The 15,556-nt window shown below is 49.1% G+C and overlaps 3 protein-coding genes across 3 annotated transcripts; 2 read left to right on the top strand and 1 right to left on the bottom strand.

Moving 5' to 3' along the window:
- Positions 1-2,705: 2,705 nt before the first annotated feature.
- J7337_000842 (uncharacterized protein) lies at positions 2,706-8,816 on the top strand (the record flags this gene model as incomplete). Its single annotated transcript, XM_044818589.1, has 3 exons — positions 2,706-7,493; positions 7,546-8,643; positions 8,700-8,816. The coding sequence occupies 3 exons, from the start codon at positions 2,706-2,708 to the stop codon at positions 8,814-8,816; spliced, it is 6,003 nt and encodes a 2,000-aa protein (XP_044686291.1).
- Positions 8,817-10,480: 1,664 nt separating this feature from the next.
- Positions 10,481-12,399, top strand: J7337_000841 (uncharacterized protein; the record flags this gene model as incomplete). Its single annotated transcript, XM_044818588.1, has 7 exons — positions 10,481-10,569; positions 10,645-10,670; positions 10,777-10,842; positions 10,921-11,034; positions 11,088-11,159; positions 11,215-11,899; positions 11,952-12,399. 7 exons carry the CDS (start codon positions 10,481-10,483, stop codon positions 12,397-12,399), a joined length of 1,500 nt encoding a protein of 499 aa, XP_044686290.1.
- Positions 12,400-12,836: 437 nt separating this feature from the next.
- J7337_000840 (uncharacterized protein) lies at positions 12,837-13,340 on the bottom strand (the record flags this gene model as incomplete). Its single annotated transcript, XM_044818587.1, has 1 exon — positions 12,837-13,340. The coding sequence occupies one exon, from the start codon at positions 13,338-13,340 to the stop codon at positions 12,837-12,839; it is 504 nt and encodes a 167-aa protein (XP_044686289.1).
- Between the last annotated feature and the right edge of the window lie 2,216 nt (positions 13,341-15,556).

The following is a 15,556-nucleotide window of genomic DNA, read 5'->3' as shown; positions in this document are numbered from 1 at the left end:
GGTAGTCTTGCATAGATACCATCACACGCAGTATCACAACGCAGGAACGGCGAGCACGAAGGAAACCTGTGCGACTGTGTAACCGTCTTTGTGAAACCCTGGAACGTAAGGCCTAGGCTACTAGGTAAGTTGAAAAGTGGTCAGCTCGGATAATTGATGGATATGGAGCCCCGGATCTGCCACTAGGATAAACAATGGGGATCAAATAGACGGAAAAGGGGACGATTTGGTGAATGGAGTCTCGACGACGACTTCGAAAATAGAAAGTGGCTTCGACCATAGCGTACTTCTGGTGATGTACAATAAAATGCTTTTCTTTCTCCCAGTTTCCACTGATAAAGAGCCGGCACAACCCACAAGAGCCGGATCAAAGCGTTGCATCGATGTCTCCGGATCAGTCGAAGACCTTCGAACACAGGCTCAAGAGTCAAGCAGACCAGGAATGGGATTTGTTGTTACATATTATCGTTGACTCGTAAGTCTCTTAAACGAACTTAGGACAAGCGATTAAACAAAAGATGCACCAGAACCACACACACGTCCCTTAACTCAATGTAACTGAAGCACAAGCCAAGGACAGAAAGTTGCAGGCACGAAACAACCACACCATCAATGAGATTTGCCAATGAAACTGACATCAGTTAAGTGGCTTGGCTCATCATGTGTTTCTCAAGGTCAACGGTGCGTAGGGGCGCGTATACTTAGTATCCATGTTTATTCTTCAAACCAGAACAGAGCGACCCCGAACGTAGTAATAATTGATTCAGCGCGACCAGATCGAGCGGGGTTCTCTGGTTTGGCGTAGATGAATGACAATATGTGCAATAGGTGTATGGGATATATGCCCAATGTGCTACAGTGTGAAAGCTTAACTTGCTATATTTCTAGCTTCGACCCTTCGACAAAAATGGATGCGCTGGTGAGCCTGAATTCCTTGATAGACTGAACTGTCCAAGCGGGTGGAATTGAGGCTGTTGAATCGGCTGCCACACGAAACGGTTCCTGGGTTACGAGACTGGTCACAATGCCATGGATTGGATCGCAATAAACCCCTGACGCTTCAAAGGAGAGACAGGGAGGGTCTTTGGTCTCCTCGAGATAGGTTGATGGTTGCAGAAACTCTAAAATGCTTCGCTCGTCATTCTCGTGTTTTAAGACCAATGTCGCAACTATTCATTGGAAGTAGGTGGCTAAGTGTTTCCAAAGCTCCTGCTTGGGACATGGGTAAGGATATCGCAGGGCTCGGGAATTGATGCAGGGGAGAAACACTGGATCTTAGGGGCGTCATAAGTCAACCAAGCACCATGAGTAGACTTCGAGTCTTAGCTTGGTCCAACAGACGTAACTCGACTGCGGTAGTTATATATGTTCTTTTCTTTAGTCTCCCAGGCATGCTGTTCGCTTCCATATGTCGGATGCGACCATGAGGTTCTTGAAGTGTCCTGTGTTCCTTTATTGGTCCCTGCAGTCCTAACAAAGTTTTCTTAGGCTGGCCGCAACACGCGGACCTCCGTCGACAGTCCATTGTTCGAAGCTACCTGTTCAGCGGCTGTACATAGATACGGAAATGCTAAACGTATGGCCCTGAAATATGGAAGTGTTGTCGACGCTACTTGAGGTTGAGCGCCGTTGTGCATGGTTTAGAGGTATTCTCTCGATGTGATTGATGTACTTAGATCCAACCAAAAGCGTCGCCGTTGTTTGCTCTCCAGGCACCTCCACTACCTACTAGGTACCTAATGGAACTCCAACGGATCCAATGTGCTCCACTGAGGAAGGTACTTCCCCCCCATCTGCGGCCAATCCCCAATCCAAATCCAATTGAACGCTGTTTACAGAGTATTAAGGTATTGATACTGTAACTGTGCTTTCACTTTACTTTACTTGATATCATACCCGACGACAATGGTAATATGAAGTTTTTCGTTCAAATTCGTTTACCCTTCATAAGATCGCGTCTTCCATGCCATTGCTTCCACGTAAGATATCACGGTGTTGGTTTGTCTCTGTGCCTCTCTTCTACCGAACTGTCGCCCACCTCAGGAAGTGATCCCGCCTATTGGGCCCCTATTTCTCCCTTCCAAGGGATCATCCACCTTCGAGCCTCATTCGGCCCGCTTACTCTGTGCTGTTCGTACCCTCAGCTCTCTGGCCTGGCTACCTGGATACAGGTGATTGCCTTATGCACGCACATGCAACTCCATACACAGCACTCTTCAGACTAACCTGCATCAACAAAGCGTTTGACTGGCAGCATCCCCGTCCGCCGCCGTCGAAGCCCCTAGCAGAAAGTTGGCCTGCATATGACGAGTTGGAACGGTTGATTCCAGCACCAGCATCCACCAAGAGTGTCCACTTCGATTTTCGACCCCATCCCGAACGTTGTTCGACTTCCAGGGACTGGTCTAGCTTGGTGCCCCCATCTTGTTGTTCCTGCTCACTTGTCCACGGTTGGATTCTGTAGTTGTGAGCTTGTGAGGGCCATTGATTTTCTTACACCCCCTGGATGCTACACTCTTCAGGCCCGTTTGCAGTTGACTCCAGCACCTACTGTACAGTACTTATGCTCACACCTATCAAGTGCGCCTCACGCCAACAACGCCCGCACAACGCTTAAACGCCAACGCATCGATGCTCTCTGCATGGGCCTATAGTCCCCCAACCAGTCGCTCCGCTCGACGAGCCTGACCGATGCTCAGGCCACCATGGATAACGACATGGATATGGCCCTTCACGCGGGCCTCCAAGCGGACGTACAGGATGTAGACTCGGGTTTTCGAAACCCCAATCTCGAGCCTCACCACGACCTTCATCAACCCTCCCAGCACAACAAGAATCAGCACCCTTACGATCGCGATAACGACCACAATCGTCACATCGACCACGCCACTGACCTCAGACAAGACTATCTCAACGATCAGCTATCTCACGACCGCCGTCATTACCTCCCAGATTCTTCGCCTTCCGCCGCTCCTGCATCTCATTTCAACCAGCGTAGCGCCTCTTCCCGTCCTCCTGTGCCTCACGCCGACGACTACGATTCGATTTCTTCGGGAGCCCACCATGCCTTCGCCCCCGTAAACCCCGACGACTTCTACAAAAGCTATCGGGGAACATACCACAATAATCAAGAGTCCCTCTCTATCGGTGCCTCGGCATTGCGTCCGTCATTGCGCTCCAACGGTGATGGCACAACGCCAAAACTTCATATCACATCGCAAACAGAGATCAATATGCGTTCTACGTCAAATCCCGTCGACAACAGGCCTGCTCTTCCTGGGTACAAACCCACTGGAACTCACCCCAGTGTGAGGGATCTGAAAAGGCGCTTCGACCAGAATGGTGCCGCACCTTCATCAATTCCTCGTGCCCCAGCGCATACAGGAGCTGCAGCTAAGATTAGGCAAGATGTTGGTGTCAGTCCACAACCGCGAAATGGTGCAATGTCTTACTCGACATTACGTGATGGTTCAAATTCGTTCAGCAAGCAAACATTGTCCTCGTCAGCCCGCTCTCAGAGATCAAGATATGTTGCCGAGGACCAGGTCTCGAATAATTCTCAGTCTTTTGCCAGTCGTATAGGGAAACCGCGAAGTACTACTAGCGGAAACTCAAATGCCTCCAAACCCACGTCCAACTTGGCGCCAGAGTCTCCACCACAACAACCGACTTCTTCTACTATCTCCCCCCCACCTTCGCGTTCTCAAGGCTTGCTTTTTGGCGAGATTCTTCCCGAGCAACACAATTTTCCCACTGCTGGTTATGGAATTGAGGGCGTTCGCCCAAGAAGGACATCTGAATCCAGCTTACACCATCCCTTTAGCCATCAAAGAAGTCTATCTGATCCACCAGATGTCGCCGAGCCTTCGTCCCCAAGTATCTGGTATCGTAGCCTCAACGGCGACGATAACAACGGGCAACCTACCCAGGCCTCTCAAAAAGGCCACACACGGTCACATAGCGACATCCCAAAATCTCCTTCAGTACCTCCGGTATCTCGTAAAACCCCTTCTCGAAAATCCCCGACGACCAATACCTCGAGTGCTGGATCTACATCCAAACTGCCACGTTCTGTGAGAAAAGTGACTAGCCCCAGTGATTCAACACCTTCGACGCGTTCGAACTCACCAACTCTCAAACGACCGCAAGTGAATGGCCGAACATCAAGGGCAGGAACTCCGACGACAAGGGCAAAAACTCCGACGAGGGCCAAGACACCCACCCAGAGCGGCGTTACTCGAAAAGCGGCACCTCGAACTCTGGTCACACCAACGAACAATAATCGCCTTCAGGCAAATATCATAGCACCTCCCCCGAAGCTCTCCCCTCCTCTCCGAAGTTCTCGGCCTCGTCAACCCGTTTCCGTGGCCACAACGGCAAGCTCTCGGATGAGGGCAGTGGAAAGGGCTAGGTCGCCAAATCCTACATCCATTCCACAGTCCAGGATCGCTGAACCGTCATCGCGCCGGCGGAAGATCTCTGTAGGGCCAATTGATTTTGAACAACGACGAGAACATATCCGACTAGCTTATACGAAGTCCATTCGAGAAAGCCAAGCGCTCGAGGCACGACAGAAGGCTGCAGACCGAAGACGGAGGGAAATGGAGGCTGCTGCCAGGGCGAAGGCTACTGCCGCTGCTTCTTCAAACTCGAGCTCACCATCTATTACGCCAGAGCCTAATATCACAGAGTCGCCAATCCTCGCCGACATTCCACCAGTTCCGCCTCTTCCAGATGACCCTTTAGTATCGTCAGAGTTCAGGATTAGTAGTGGGCCAAGTTTGAGCCCAGAGGTTTCAAGTGCCACAGAAGTGCAAAATGCCTTGAACGTGGTTGACCTTTCAGATACTATTGCATTCCCAGGTAGCCATAATGTGTCTTACGATGAGCCCGATGGAGAGCCATGCCGAGATCAGCCTTCACCGTTTCTGGATGACCCAACGATGAGTCCGGTTGATATCGCAATGGCACTACCACCCGCTTCATTGATGCTAGCTGCGACCTCGCAGGCAACGCTTATCGACAAGTCATCAGCTCAAGACTTTGATTCACCCACCTTGGGTGTTCCTGGCAGCTTTCCAGCCCTCAGTTCTCCTATTGGTGAACCAGAGCGACCAACAACTGCCGTTTCGATAACATCAGAAACAACGGAGTTCGACAACGAACCTCAAATTACTCCGCCAAGGTCCTCACACACACCGCTCGAAGTTCCCATCACGGTTATCAAGCCACCCAGTCCACAGACGCAGAGGTCCGCATCTCCTCCGAAGGCCGAGTACCATTACCCGTTCGAGGATGACCCTGACTCGCCAGTTCGACCAAAATCCGCATCCAATACCGTTGGTGTAACTGAACATGCATTATCGAAGCACGATGAGGTTACTCTGCCTTTCATCCCTGGAGCATTCGATGTTGCGGCCAAAGCAGACGTGCCCCAACCAGAAGTTGAGTCTTATAAAACTACAATCGCCATTCTACCACCCAGTGACGAACCAAGAGCGACTGAGAGCCTTGAGGAAACGGTCCCGTTTCCTCGAATTGAGCCCGAATACGAATCAGACTGTCATTCTGATTCGGAATACGATGAGGTTACGAGGCAGTATCGCCGTTCTCATGACGATGGTGCTACAACTGACAGCTGTACCGAGGACGTGGAGGCGGCCGGCAGAAACGACTGTAGATCAGAGGTGCCGTCGGACGACCAAGTCTCGTCACATCGTGCCTCGACTTGCGAATCTCTGGATACTAACAACGAGCCTCATTATGCTTATGATGAACAGCAGCGGCCGGAGATTTCAACAAATCTTATGGTACCGACTTTGTCTGCGACGAATAGAACAAGTCAGCAGTCAGCGTGGACTGACTTTTCGATCAACAGTGGCGACGTGTCTCCAGTGGGGCGCTCACCAGTGTTTCCCGATGATGACGAGAACGAAACTGGAGATCATGGCCATGTTACAATTTTTGAAACAACATCTATCCATCGAAATAGCCGACCTGTCGAGCGACCTTTGGAAATTCGCAACAGTCAACCGGAGATCCGGCCCTCTACTGACTTGACCCAGTCGCCGTATCTAAGTCATCAACTCCCAGAGCTAGACACTGGAGATGGATTTTCCATTCCTTATCTTTCCAACAGAGCCAGCAAGAGCTTCTCGTACTTCCCATCCCCAAATCACGAACCACCTCCCATACCAGCTTCAACATCAGGCTCCGCTTGCAATTCGCAACGAGCATCGGGTGTTTATTATGAGCAGTCCCAAAGTGGAAGCACATTTGTCAATTCTGAAAGAGGCTCGCAGGATTACATTCCCATGATGACAACGCCTCAATCGATGGACAACACATCCCTGTCAACTCATAATCAGTATTTTGCGGATGCAACCACTTTGAACGGAGATGCAAACTCCGAAACATACGATAAGCAGGGTCCAACAGGAAAGGAAAAGCACCGACTTGTTCAACGACGCAACGTTATAAAGGAGCTTGTTGATACTGAAGCTGTATTCGTGCGCGACATGAATATTGTTGAAGAGATCTACAAAGGGACAGCAGAGGCTTGTCCAAAGCTTGACGCCAACACTGTGAAGCTCATCTTCCGGAACACGGATGAAATTATTGCTTTCCACACCTCTTTCTTTGCTCAAATCAAAGAGGCGGTTCTGGCTGTTTACACGATGCAGAGCCGGCGGTCTGCGCTTGCTAGGGAAGGCACATTGATATCGGAGCCCTCGCATTTTAATCCTGCTGACATTGATGATACCAAAGATCGCTCCGTCCTAATCGGCCCTGTTTTCAAAGCCAACATGGAGAAGATGAAGCTTGCTCATGAAGGTTTCTTGAGGAACAGTGATGGGGCAGCCAAACGACTCATCCAGATACAACAGGATCCCACGGTGAAAGTCTGGCTCAATGAATGTAACGAAGTTGCGAAGGACCTGACTGCAGCATGGGACCTGGACTCACTCTTAATTAAACCAATGCAGCGCATCACCAAGTACCCAAACCTCATTATAACGCTGTTGCAGCACACCCCACAGGATCATCCCGATCGAGAAGGTCTAATTGAGGCTAAAGAGATCCTCGAGACGGCCATCATCGAGATCAACAAAACCAAGAAGAACTTCGAACTTGTTGGCCAGATTGTCGGCAGAAAGCGAAAGGAATCCGATGTTAAGGCAGGATTCGCGCGCGCATTCGGCAAAAGAGTCGACAAGCTCCAAGCGTCAGGTACCCGAACGAGTGAAGATTCTGAATATGCTAAATTGAACGAGAAATTTGGCGACGATTATCTGCGACTACAAGTTGTTCTCCGAGACGTTGAGTTCTATACGAGGCAGGTATCTGCCTATGTACACGAATTTTTGCAGTATCTGTCTTCCATCGAGTTGGTGATGAGGCTACAACCAGGAAATCATCCTGAGCTTGAAAGCAAGTGGGTCCAGTTTAATATCTCGATGCGAGATCTTGAAAAGGTTGCGCTTGAGGAGCATGTACGTGATTGCTTGAGTGACGCTTGTGGAAAAGAGTACTGACGGATACCAGTTGTCGCAAGTCCGAAAACATGTCATTGAGCCGTTCGAACATGTTATCAAGGCCTACGGGAACCCGTCTTTGGCAATGAAAAAACGCCAAAAGCGCCGTGTGGATTACGAGCGATACGAGCAGCTAAAGCGCGCGGGCAAAAGCATTGACTCCAAACTCAACGAGCTTGTTGAGCAGTACGATGCTCTCAACGATACGCTGAAGAAAGAGCTCCCCAGACTATCTGCTTTGACTGAAAAGGTGGGCAACATCTGTCTAGGTAACTTTGTTAACATCCAAACGAGATGGTATGGGATATGGAAGGACAAGATGAAACTAGTTTTGGGCGACTGTCCTGATATGCCGGATCTTAAGGAGGTCGTGGCAACCTTCCAACGCGACTTCCCCTATCAACAGGAGCAGTTAGCCAGTATTGGTATCCTCAACCCCATGTATCGGGGTCGAGTTTCTCAGTCAACCACACGGAGTACCGAAGAATCATCATCCCTGAGAATGCGATCACGTCCGTCTGAGAGTGATTCGCGGGGTCGAGGTCACTCAATCAGCGGTGAACAGGCCCCAAGCGTTCCTGCGCCCGAATTCACAAAACGCCACAGTGGTTCGTATACTGCGTCACCTACAGGTGTCACTGCTGGGAACATTCCTAGTCCACATCAGTATTATTATCGTGACTATTATTCGGGTATCGGGAACCACCAGCAGGGTACTGCATCTCCTCTCTCCCCAGATCTTCCTGGTAGCACGCGATCATTCGCCGCCTCTACGAGACCCAGTACAGGCAGAAGTTTTGATTCTGGGGCACTTCCACGACAGAGCTCAGACTCAGCTACACAACAGCTCCGAGACTCCCATACGACCTACAGTTCCCAGAATCAATCTCTAGAGGGCCGACGGTTTTCGGGGCTTTTCCACTCAGCTTTACCACCAGCCGACGAACCTGAGGATAGTGCTCGATCGTCTCGGGCTTCTTCAAGGGAGCGAGGACCTACAGACAACGGGTACAATGTGCTTTGGCTAGCGGCTTCCCTCTTTGAGTTCAATATTGCAACGACAAAACACGAAGCTGGCTATCCGTACTTGGTCTATCAGGCTGGCGAAGTAAGTTGACTTACCCCACAGATGATCTTGGTTTTGGGTGCTAACTGCTAGTCTAGATCTTCGACGTCCTTGGCGAGAAGGGAGAGCTCTGGTTAGCAAAGAACCAGGATGATCCAGACGACCGCGTTGGGTGGATTTGGTCAAAGCATTTTGCCAGGCTCGCTGATTCATAACCACGGCCCATGACTGACTGAAACTTCAGCAGGCAGGGTCAAGCCAAACTGCTATCTTATCAACTTCGGGTACGCAACACATCCAAGATTTCTACTAGGATTCAAGGAAGGAGCTTGGGCGTTTATTACACGGGCATAACGATTTGGAGCTGCAGCAGATTCACCCGGTCCCAAGACGCATCCATGTTGATCGGCATTTTTAACATTTGTCTTCTATGAATTTCCTCGCCTTTTCTTCAACCTTCAGCTCCTATTTATGCTGAACTCACTGTTCGACAATGTGTCGTTTGGTTCAGTTTCATTTGTTTGTCCGGGCTTGTATTTGGGTAAAAGCCTTCAGTGTCCTATACGCGAAAGCAGAAAACATGGGATGAAAGAGAGGCGTAGTTGGGCCTTGACTTTTAAAGCAGGGGAGCCAGGCGTTCAGAGTAAAATACCAACTTATGTAAGATTCCAGGTGTGAATAACGAGGGATGAACCCGAAACCAAGCTGTAGCAGTGGAGGAAATGTAAAGAATCGTATTAACTAAGGTATGGATGGAATGAGATACCAGTGGCCCAAGCATGATGAAGCTTAAATTATTAAATTTGGTTACATGGATCACTATGTGCGGTCTTGTATGATTATCTCGGTGGCAAGATCTTTGTATGATGTCTTTTGGCACTCTTATAGGGCTTGAGATCATTATTTAGCTGGCTACCAATTAACACGTTGTTAACATTTGTTGTTTTTCATACCCGTACTCATCATCTACCGTTTGGTAGATGATGACTCTGACATGTGACTTGGAACTAATCCCCAAGACTGGAACGTTAGAAAGATCCGAAAATAGAACTGCGGCATACAGGCGAATCCCCCGCCCTTCCAGGAGAAAGGGGGTAGCATATGTATTGCCGCCCTCAGCGCTAGAGCAATAGGTACCTAGGTACCTCTTTAGTACCTTTCGTAGTGCTACCTAAGGTAATCAATCTTGGCTGCTTTGTTACCACATACCAATCCATCAGCTGCAAGTCTGGCATCTCTGCTTTACCGACCCTACATTACTCGACAGCTTTGCCAAGTCTCTCGCTTCAATTTAACCCCTGGCAGAGCAAGAAGCCTCGCGAAAAGGTACTGTTAACTCTTTCAAGGTTCCCCCGTTTCATGACCCACATTACACGATATGCCCGCGACAAGCTCGCCGGAAGAGCAGGCGGTCGATCGCGAGTACCCGCAGCGGCATCGTCATCATTCTCATCAGGAACTTGGACCGTTGCAGCATAACCACAACGTGGCTGAATTCCAGTCTCGGCTTCATTGTCAACAGAATCAAAGCTCACGGTCAACTTTACAGCATCAAACTTCTCAACAAGATTTACGTCACTCATGTCCTCAGTCTAACACTCATCTCGCTGTCCCGAGTGTATCTGCTGCAGGCTCGACATCCCGCTCATCTTCAATTTCTCCTATTCCAACACCGTCGATATCTCCTCCAGCTTCTGCCGTATCTATCAACGCTCTGTACTCACCCCGAGATTATTCGCCACCAGTACCAACTCCCTCTTCGACCGGTACCGAGGTTTATGGCAGCCATCCGCAGCAAGACTCATACGATTGCAATAGCTCGGGTAGACACAGCCAGGATAACCTTAGCTTTGAATCTCAAGGGCGTAATCCGGCCAACATGGCCAGCTGGTCAGGACAGCCCGCCATCAGAGGCAACTCCGAGGCTGTGCGCATGATTCTGTTAAGTTTCGTCACTATTGGCATAACGTACGTTTACTTAGCCTACGAGCTGCAGCAACAGTAATCCAATTTGAGCTGGCTTTCTAACATTGGTTCATCCAGTTTCACATGGGGTATCGAAATGACATGTAAGTCTACAGTTTCATCATCTCCTGGCGTACCTTGCTGAAGAGTGTTTAGACTGCACGCCATATCTGCTTAATCTTGGTTTAACCAAAAGCAACACATCTCTAGTATGGATTGCTGGTCCGTTGTCCGGTCTCATAGTTCAGCCTGTTGTCGGCGTCATTGCGGATGAGAGTAAGTCCAAATGGGGACGTCGGCGACCGTTGATGGTAGTTGGCTCCATTGTTGTTGCTATAAGCCTCCTAATATTAGGCTTTACCCGTGAGATTGTTGGTTTCGTGGTGGCCGATGATGAGGCCGCCAAGCGACCTACAATAGTATTGGCTGTATTGGCCATATATGTTGTTGATTTCGCTATTAATGCTGGTATGGTGCTATAAGCGTTTCTTCAATCCTGCCAAAACTAACGACTTTCTCAGTCATGTCATGCTCAAAGAGTCTCATTGTCGACACATTACCAATCCACAAACAGCAGACAGGGGCGGCTTGGTGTAAGTTTACTTATGGATGTTGCTTTGGTGTGAGCCGAATTAATGCTCTTTGTAGCAAGTCGTATGTCTGCAATTGGTCATATGATTGCGTATGGTGCCGGGGCTGTAGATTTGTTGAAGCTGTTTGGAACCACGCTTGGTGATACTCAGTTCAAACAGCTCACGGTCATCTCAACCATTGCTCTTCTAGGTTCAACGTCACTCACTTGCTGGGCCGTTACAGAGCGGGTTCTGCTAGCCTCCAAACCAACCCAGCATGAGGGTCGCTTCAAAGTCTTTCGCCAAATCTGGTCGACACTTCTAAACCTACCTCCTCGAATTCAAGCCATCTGCTGGGCACAGTTCTGGGCTTGGATCGGTTGGTTCCCTTTCCTTTTTTATAGTACCACATGGGTTGGTGAAACATACTTTCGTTACGACGTGCCTGCCGATGCAAGGAAATCTAAGGATACTCTCGGTGCCATTGGGCGCATAGGAAGCACTGCGCTTGTTATTTACTCCGTAATCACATTTGCAGGTGCCTGGATTTTGCCCATGTTTGTGCAGTCTCCTGAGGACAACTCCTTTACCCACCGGCCTCCTCAGGTAATCGCAGGCTTCTTGACACGGTTCAACCAGGTGAAGCCTGATCTATTGACCGCTTGGATGCTTGGGCACATAATGTTTGCTGCATCCATGTCTTTGGCGCCATTTGCAACCAGCTTCCGATTTGCGACTGTTCTGGTCTGTCTATGCGGCATGTAAGTCTTGCAGCAGCTCTCCGCCTTCCGTATGATGCTAATGCGTGTTTAGACCTTGGACTCTCGCTATGTGGGCTCCGAGTGCTTTCCTCGGCGTCGAGGTCAATAAGCTCGGCGGTGGCGCCGGATCAGATGGCACATATCGTCGCATTTCGGACGAGCCCGACATCGAGCTCTCCGAGATCAGCCACAACGATGCAACTTTGCCGCTCGATCATGGTTCGGAGGTTGGTATGCCATCTACGGCTTCTACGGGCGAGTTATCAGGTATCTACTTCGGCATCCTGAACATTTATACGACTTTGCCACAGTTTGTTGGTACGTTCATATCTACCATCGTGTTCGCGGTCCTCGAGCCTGGAAAGAGTCCCGAGCTCGCGGGTGATGAAAAGAAGCAGCCAGATCCAGATGGTCCGAACGCCATAGCGGTGTGCCTATTCATTGGAGCCATGAGCAGTTTGGTTGCAGCATATGTGACCCGGAAGCTAAAGGTCACATAAGATAGACAACTCTATAGAGTTGTCGTGTATTACTTGTATGTTCCCACTATTTATGTTACAATTCTTCATTCATGACTCATCTGACTTTGGGGTTGGATTTATTTATTTATTTTTTGGTGTATTGGCGCAGTGGTCATTGCCAGCTGGGCTCGAGACTCATATAGTGAGTCGTAGCTGTATTTGAAGTGCGGTATGAGTGCAGAGCGTGTCAACAATCATGATATATGCATGACGTAGAGTTCATCACCATACGGAGTAGTTCGGCTCTGATTGATATCTAAGATAGAAAGATGTGACTACGCTAACCACATACACGCCAGAAATCACAGATGTCGCAAGGGGTATCCTCCTCCAGTGTCGTCTCTTTCTCTGTAATCATCAACGCATCCGTACCATCCCACTTCATAGTCTGCATTGGTGTCCCGTATACAGTGACTCTATTTGTCCTTCTCATTCTCAGCTTCGGATACCTTCTCCCACTCGTCCTCCGTACTAACACTTGATTGTGTGCCCGTAGCCCCAGAACGTTGCTTCACTTCGCCCTTTGACTGAAGAGACTCGACTCCAGCAGCAGCTACAGCAACGGCAGAGGTTGTCGCGGCAACGGGAGACGGCTTGCTCGGGACAGTCGTCTCGACCTCTGTCTCGCTGTCTTCGCCATCGCGACCCGACACCTCTTTTTGTTGTTGCTTCTCTTTCTCCTCCTTTTCACGCTGCTCTCGTTGGGCGATGGCAAGCTCGGCGGCAAACCAGTTGACGCTCCACCACAAGCCGCCACAGAGGATGGAAAGAATGACGCAGTGGATATTGTATGTCGCAAGTAGGAGACAGAATAGTACGGTTTGAAGAGCGGCAAAGGAGGCATTCGCGGCCTTGAGGATGGTGGGCGTCGGGCCTGGGGTAAAAATGTCCTCCCAAAGCTTGACGATGAAGGATGACATGGTTGGTGTTCTATCGCGGGGTCGTTTTCGGCGGGGGTTTTGTTGCTCAAAGTAGTGGGCTATGGGAGGGAGAATCCTGGTATCTCGATCGCGTTGATGTTACGGTTCTGTACGGTATGTAACGTGGGAAGACAATTATCTTTCTGGTATAATCCTTAGTTCGTAGTTGCTGGTTTTATTCTCAAGGACAGAGGCGGTCGCTGCCTGGCGACCACTCTATTTCGCTAATAGCGTAACTCGTACCAACCAATTCGTACGAGTGTTCTTTGTTGCTCACTTAGGCAAATATATCCGTGAACATAATAGAATACCCGTATTGAAGCAGTACTGTGGTTGTTCGTTGAATAAGTAGGTATCGGGCTGGTGTCCTACTAACGTAAGAGAGTGTACCTGCAATGACGACAGGTGGTTGGTTCCTATGCCGTGAATGACCCAGATCGCGTGCCGGGCTTCTATTGGATTACATAAGGCATCGCCTTTGAGACTGTTTTCAACATGACCCCGTGATGAAATAACAATACAAGCATTTCTGCGTTGCTTATTCTTGTTTTAGTTGTTTTATGAGTTCATTGGCCTTTTCCGTTGGATTTCTCATGGTCTATGGATCCTGGGGTGTAGAACTGCATCCCCTGTGACATATTTGATGTTCGTGTCATTGATCTCGTCAACTATTCACGATTCACGATATGACGCCAAGGTTCGTTATCGAGAACAACAAACAAACCGGTTTGTTTCCCTCCCTATATTTCTCAACATACCTGAACGATGCCAGGTTCAAGTTGCGAAAATAACAAGGCTACCCTATACCACACCATTTAACGTAACCATAATTGCTAACTCTAGTGGTTATGTTAGAACCCAGCCTTCATTAAGCTTGAAATGTACGAATAATCAATGGAAACAGGTTACGGATATAACGGGTTATGATAAAATCCCTTCGACCTACACATTTCGCCAATATAAAGATAACCTATGTGGACGATAATGTTTTACTACCAAGTAAGAATATCCTAGGAGAGGAAAGAAAACTCGAGCAGTAAGACTGTAAGTGATAAAAATATTTAGGCAAATCTAGCCTACCTAGGCTTTGATGTTTTCTTGCTCCTTGAGGCTATGGCACAGTTTGCCGCACTAAAAAGCCGCAGTGCCCGACGTTGCCGCCTGAAATGAGATTAGAAGAGATCACCAACGCCAAGGTAAACAGATAGAGCCAATCATAACCCAGTCTGACCGAAGCGCATATGACCGATTAGCAGGAAACTTTAATGTAAGCGGAAAGAAAATAAAACCGATTACTCCACTTGATTGACATGAGCTTGGATAACATTCCCCATCCTATCTTCCCCTGATCCCACGCACAGCCTCAAAAGGCAAAGGCTCCCCCCAGGGCGCCATGAGGCATGAGAACAGGCAACCCAGGACAGTCCACAGCCACCCCCGTTATATAACTGTGCCCCTGGCTAGTAGTCTCATCAGCATTTAGGATTTCACCAGACGAGTTGACACATGTCCAGGGTCTTCAGCTGCATCCTCGGGTCAGTATTCACCCTATTCCGGATACTACATAGCTACCATCTATCATCTCCGACTTCACTCAACTCATGCATTGTCGGTCACAAAAGAGAGACCGTTGGGAATCAAGACCCTGTATTTGCGCCTCTTGGAAAGAAGGTTGCGGCCGCTAGAAGAAATCTCACCCGAAGGATTCGGTACGTTGTTCTCTTTGGCCCACCGCTTGGTTCGCACGGCAGTGATGGGCTCAGGTACCGACCGCATCCCCAACAACTAGCGAACAGATGAACCTGTTTAGACTCCCTCCTCCTCATCCCGCCATTAGTATGATGCTTGCCGCAGTTGATCGTATGACCATTGACGCCGTCCATGCATACCATATCGCAAGACTCGGCGGAAGAGAAAAGCATGGCGTAGAGTAATCCTTGATATCCCTCTGCGAAGCCCTGTGGAGGAATCCTACAAGCAAAGGTATATCTTTTTTGGTGCAAGTTGTCCTTGGTCCTTCGAACTCCGAACGTAGGCTAGCTTGGGCATTTTTCACATGTTGAGTCTGATTTATGTGCCAGTCTTCAGATCCACCCCCTTTGTCTTACTTGATTAGACATCAACCAGTTTCTGTGACTATGACCTGGCCACCAGAGTTCAATGAGATATGGCTTTCATCAAATATGTTTGCTCTTGTAAGCAATATAGTTGTTCGA

The sequence above is a fragment of the Fusarium musae genome, chromosome 1 (assembly GCF_019915245.1).
Source record: "Fusarium musae strain F31 chromosome 1, whole genome shotgun sequence".
Lineage (NCBI taxonomy): Eukaryota > Fungi > Ascomycota > Sordariomycetes > Hypocreales > Nectriaceae > Fusarium > Fusarium musae.
Note: the sequence above shows the minus strand (reverse complement) of the source record. Positions and strands in the feature narration are given on the sequence as shown.